At 44.2% G+C, this 6,260-nt stretch overlaps 1 protein-coding gene across 2 annotated transcripts in view; it reads left to right on the top strand.

The window, feature by feature from the left end:
- The first annotated feature begins 380 nt into the window (after nucleotides 1-380).
- Nucleotides 381-6,260, top strand: part of ZDHHC20 (zinc finger DHHC-type palmitoyltransferase 20) — a 62,478-nt gene continuing 56,598 nt past the window's right edge. For both annotated transcript variants that reach the window (XM_066582190.1, XM_066582184.1), the window contains exon 1: nucleotides 381-540. In XM_066582190.1, the coding sequence (XP_066438287.1) occupies nucleotides 423-540 (118 nt within the window). In that variant the 5' untranslated portion in view covers nucleotides 381-422. The remainder of the gene's footprint in view (nucleotides 541-6,260) is intronic.

Below are 6,260 nucleotides of genomic sequence, written 5' to 3'. Positions count from 1 at the left end.
TGGATTTAGACAGGATTTGGCAGCAGTCATTTACAGATCTGCAGTAAGCCCGCGGGCAGGGAGGGCTGCAGCTGGATGTGGCCACAGAAAGCACTAAACTGGCAAATGTATCGCTGCAACTTTCTACCGTGGTTACTGGCAGATTCCGCATGGCAGCCCGCAGTGTGAACACACCGCACAGCAGCAGAGCCCTAGCTGTGCACACGCGCTGGGGGAACCCCCTCTAGTGCTGTCAGCAGGTGCCCCGATAGCAGGCGGCCCCTCCGCTCTGGTTGCGGCCGGTCCCACACACTCCTCCGCCCGGTGACGTGGCTCCCCTTGCGCTGACGTCAGGGGTGGGTGTGGCCGGGCCGTAGTCCGCGTGCTGGCCCCGCCCCCGTGCAGTGACAGTGGCTGCTCTGTACCGGCAGCTGCTGCGGATCATGGCGCCGGCTCACGTCCTGCGCTGCTGCCAGCGGGTGGTGGGCTGGATCCCGGTGCTGTTCATCACGCTGGTCGTGTGCTGGTCGTACTACGCGTACATGCTGGAGCTGTGTGTATGTGAGTACTGCGGACATCCGCCCGGGGCACAGCGGCTCCTGTGTGCAGAGCGGGGGAGCAGGAGGAGCGCTGGTCGTGTGTGTCAGTGTAATATATATATGTGGATACTGTATGGCACTGCATTATAATATACACATATATATATATATAGAAGTGTCAGGGTATTCTATATATGCAGATACTGCATGTAAGTGTATTATATAGGTGTGGATACTGTGTTACTATATATATAGTCAGTGTAATGTAAAGTGTATTATATGCTATATGTGTGGGTACTGCATGTTGGTGTATTACACAGACATATATGTGTATATTGTAATACACTGACATACAGTATGCACACATATATAATACACTCTGCAGTATCCACACAATACACGTGTGGATACTGTATATCTGTGTATTACAATATACACATATGTCTGTGTAATACACTGACAGGCAGTATCTACACGTATATAATACACTGACATATATTTGTATACTGTAATACACTGACATACGCTATGCACACGTGCGTATACAGTATATCAGTTTATATGTGTGTATACTGTATGTTAGTGTATTACACTATACAAATATATGTGTGTATACTGCATGTCACTACGGTATTATAATACGTATGTCAGTGTATTGTGTGAGTACTGTATGGAGCGTATCATATATGTGTGCATACTGTATGTGTATATTGTAATACACTAACATATAGTATGCACACATACACGCTACAGTATCCACACAATACACGTGTGTATACTGTATATCTGTGTATTACAATATACACATATGTCTGTGTAATACACTGACATGCAGTATCCACACACACATATGTAGTACACTGACATGTGTATGCTGCATGTCAGTGTGTTAGAAAATACACACAGATATGTCAGTGGAGTATATATGTGTGTATACTGCATGTCAGTGTATTATACTTTGTGTGTATACTGTATGTCAGTGTATTATATGTGTGTAGCTGTCCTCATATGTCCATGTATCACATGTGTACACTGTATGTCAGTATATTTAGACCACCCTCACGCACATCGTTTTTTACTGCGACATGCGTTCAAAAATCACTGCCAGAGCGCCATTTAGCTGAAGGCATGTGGGAGTGGCCTAAGTGCGCTGCCTGCCCGCGTATCTTGTGTATTTACACGGTTTTCTCTCTTCAGTAGAACGGGCTTCATATTCCTGCGAGATACGTGCATCTTGTATCGCACAAATCTCGCATGATTTTCTCGTTCGTGTAAAAACGGCCTGAGCTGTATCTGCGTGCCGAGTTTTGCAGCACAAGGACCACTCCTAGGGGCTTGGCTTCGTTGAACAGAGAGTGTGTGTGTATATATGTATATACTATTGTATACGCGTATAGAATCGGGGGGGGAAATGTGTCATATATGTTTTTGTACTTTTTTAAAATATTTCCAGTGTGGATTAGTGTCTCGTCATATATGAGTCAGTTGGGAGATAATCTGTATACACCGCTATGACTGTAGTGCAGGCTACTGAGTTGTCTCGTGTGAACGCTCTCTGCTGGCGGTCTATACAGGGAAATACTCGTTATATCACACCTACACTGAGATGGCATCACCCAAGTCACGCTCATGGCAGCAGGGTGGCTGCTAGTGCGTACCGGCACAGTGCGGTACAGTATATGGCAGCTCCATCTCATTACATGAATGGGACTAAAGTGCTGACATGCCTCTTCAAACAGCTGATCTGTGGGGGTCTGAAGTGGCGGACCCCCATTAATCTGATATTGGTGACCGATACTGAAGATAGGTCATCAAAATCTTCATTTTGGGAAACCCCTTTAAAGGGCAGATATTGGATATCTTATACCATTACCTACCCTGAGGGCATTATGAAAAAAAATCTTGGGCAACCCTTTTAGGGCTCCTTCACACCGTCAATAGGAGGTTCTAATGTTAAAAACGCATCATACGAAAAACACAAGTTCGTGCGATTTGATAAAAAAGAGGCTCCATAGGGAAACATGGGCTAGAAAAAAAATTGAAAAACGCAGAAAGATAGAGCATGCTGCGATTTTTATTTATTCTTTCACGCCATGTCGCATGATTGAAAACATCACAAATGGAAATAAAACCTTTGAAAATCTTTGGTTTCATAATTCAGCATTTTTGCTCACTCTCGCATCGTGCGAAAATAGCGCAATTTTATCGCAAGTGTGAAGGCACCCTTACATCTGCCTCATTTATCAGATGTCATTACAAGAAAATCTGTCTTTGTTGCCCCTAGCAACCAATCAGAGCGCATCTTTCTTTTTACCTCAGCACTTTAAGAAATGAAAACTGATCTCTGGTTGCTATGGGCAACAAAGACAGTTTTCTTCTGAAGAAGATTGATAACTGAAGCCCATTGGGTGAGATTTATGAAACGGTCTACAAGAAAAAAACTAATAAAATGCTAAAAACAATGGGCCTCATTTATTGGAACTGTCTAATCTAAAGACTGCCCATAGCAACCAATCACAGCACAGCTTTCTTTTTATATTCGGCTGTGGTAAAATGAAAGCTGTGCTGTGATTGGTTGCTATGGACAACAAGGGCAGTCTTTATATTAGACAGTTCCAATAAATGAGGTCCATTATTTTTAGTATCTTATTTGTATCCGCTCTGTATGAAGTGTTAGACATGTCCATAGAGCAGCCTAGACAGCCAGTAGGTGACCACATGGGGGCCGCTTGTCTATAACCGCGTGTAGAGAGTCGCCAGCTGGCCAGTAATTATGTCCAAACATTGGTGACGGTATTTATTTTTAACTGCCCATATTGATGGCCGGTAAAAAAAATAATTGTCAACTGAGACTCCTCCGGCTGGACAGCCGCCCCGCAGCATCTAGTATTTCACGCAATCTCTATCCGGCCGCCATAATCAGAGCTATGACCCCTGACACCTTCTCTCGGTGCCTATGTCCTGTACGCTTCACAGAGGTCAGGGGTCACAGCTCTGATTACTATGGCCAAAAGGAAGCTACAGAGAAGGAGTGAAATACTAGATGCTGTGGGGTTGCTGCCCGGCCGCAAGTTCAGGGTGTGGGGGGCACAGAGGGGGCCCCATTACTATTAAAGCCATTAATGGAGGCAGTACTGAGGGCAGTATTACTATTAAGGGGTGCACAATCATTATTGGGGCCACGAATGGGCGCCCAATTACTAGTTATGGCCATTAGAATAATGGAGGTAAAATCAGCGGTTGTGACAAGCCACGCCCCTAACCACGCACCCTTTTACCTTGGCCGGTATTTTTTTGTGACAAAGGTGGCAACCCAACCCCTGTATACTTGCAGCCTTGTTTCTCTCTCTAGTCTTGGGGAATGTGACCGTTCTGCTTTTGGTCGGACTCTTGTTTCAGGATGCCTTGAGAACAAGACATTTCCTGTCCTACTAACGTCCCTGTAGTCTTACATAACAGCGGAGGCAGAACACGGGATGAGATGTGACACTTGTGCCGCTGCAGAGGATACACTAAGGGATATTGGGCAGATAAGGACTTTATTGGGCCTTTTGGCTCTTCAGTAGTGAAGATATGATCTATCCGATAAACAACCATCCAAGCAATTCAGCGGTTGTGAAACTATAGCTGTGCTGTCAGGACATGCTGGGAGTTGTAGTTTCACAACTACTTGAGAGTCGCAGACTATAGTGGGAGACTGCTTCATTATATATGATAAGACCTAGCTGCGTGAGGTTTCACATAAGACTCTGGAAATTTGTTGCAGTCTGTACAGATAAGCAAACTGCCATTGTGAAGATGCGTATAGTTTTCATACGGTTATGAAACAGAAAGCTGTTTGGCAGTGCTCGGTTCTGTCTTAGGACGGAGCAGTAAAGTGGAACCCCCGACGCAAGTGTGAAACCATCCAATTGGCTGTATTCTTCATTTAGTCAGCAATTTTTATCACCACTCTATATATTCTTACATTACTGTATTGCCTTATATTATATATACCAGGATTTATTCTGGCAGACCGAGCAGTGTAGCTGCAATAAGAACTGAGACCTTTGATCATTGTTTTCAGATGTTTTACTATCAGTAGTTTTATCACCTTTCGTTCCAGTTACAACAAGTAAGAAGGTTTCCACCTCCGTTAGTGTAATGACGCCCTTGTTACTTTGAGAAATCCAGTGATGAGTCCAATCCCAGTAAGATTAGTACTAAAGGATTAGGATTTATACAGCTGTCAGGCCTTAAGCTGTGCGGCATTATTTTTCTGTGCTGCTATGTTTTCAGTGAGTACCGAATGGCCAGTATCTATGGTCCCTGTCTGTGTGATGGAGGGACATGGCCTGTTTGACAGCTTGATTGGTTACATTTTGTGCATAAAGTAAATGGCATCTATAGAAGAAAAAAAAAATTCTCCCGTATTCCTGGATCGAATATGCTTTTAATGTCTGATCCTGGGGACTGATCACTAGGCTAGGATGAAGAGGCAGTCGGGACTGTGTTACAGTTACCAGCACTACGGCCCTTGTGGGCATCAGCGGGAACCTAGCGGTCAGCCAATGATCAGATGTTGATGACATCAGTGTTTATGGTGGGTAAGATTCCTAAATGGATTGTGCCAGCAGTTTTGCCCATGTGGCTGCTGACAGATCAGTGGAGGGGCTGCAGAGCCGGGAGGCATCATACCTTTATTAAATCTGTCGGCATGAAATGTAATTTATTTTTATCGCCAGTGCATTCCCACCACAAACATTCTGTGGGCAGGACTACTTCTGGTATTCTCTCTCTGTCCAGTTAGATACACTACAGCAATGACTGATGCTTGGACAGGGAGTGATAGCAGCAGAGGAAGAAATCCTGCCCACAGAGCACTTGCAGAGGACACGCTCCAGCTATTAACCCTTTCCAATCCACTGTCTGACGTCTAAAGACATTCTGATTGAAGGCTGTACAGCTTCAATGTCGGAAGACATTCAGCAGGGTATTCTTACTGTAGATTACTGGCCGCTCTGTTGTCAGGGGGCCTCTCCAGCATTTCACATTCCGCAGTACTGGCTCTAGCCAGCAGGTGGTGCCATTGTATAATGGCAGAAAGAGAAAGCCCCCTAGGAATCCCTGAATCCAAAATTGGATTGCAAAGGGTTAAAAGGTAAATTTCATGCAGCTAAGACTGCTGATGTATTTAACCTCTTACATGCCAATGTTCCTAAGTGGGATGGTTACTTTTCAATTTCTTTTAGTTGTCTATATTTTACCACTTTTGTTAATAAAACTTTTTGTGTAAAAAAAACAAAACAAAAAAAAACGTGGCCTGTAAAAGGTTTTAATAAAGGTATGATGCCTCTCTGACAGAATGCATTTAAGGATGCAGCCTTTAACTTACCTTTTTGTTAATTTTTCTTTTCTTTTTTTTTTTTTTTTTTTTAAGGAAGGGGGGGGGGTGGAGAGAAAAAGGAAAAGCAGTTGTTTATGACATCGCTTCATGAGAATCGCCTTCCAGCTGAGACGCAATAGTACAGTGGGGGGGGGGGGGGGGGTTAAGTAAGTGAAAATCTGTTCTGTTCACGTGATGAACACGCATGGTTTGTTACAAAAGTATCACATGACCAATATAACGTTTCAACGCGGTACGGGTGCTTTAACAACCAGAACTCCCTCTCCCCTGGCAGTTACTTTCACTTCCTCTTCATGCTAGGGTGATATGCAATAACTTGTGCTTAACACCATGACGAAGGCTACATCGCGTTGCAC

The sequence above is a fragment of the Eleutherodactylus coqui genome, chromosome 1 (assembly GCF_035609145.1).
Source record: "Eleutherodactylus coqui strain aEleCoq1 chromosome 1, aEleCoq1.hap1, whole genome shotgun sequence".
NCBI classification, from domain to species: domain Eukaryota; kingdom Metazoa; phylum Chordata; class Amphibia; order Anura; family Eleutherodactylidae; genus Eleutherodactylus; species Eleutherodactylus coqui.
This window is presented reverse-complemented; position numbering and strand designations above follow the sequence as displayed.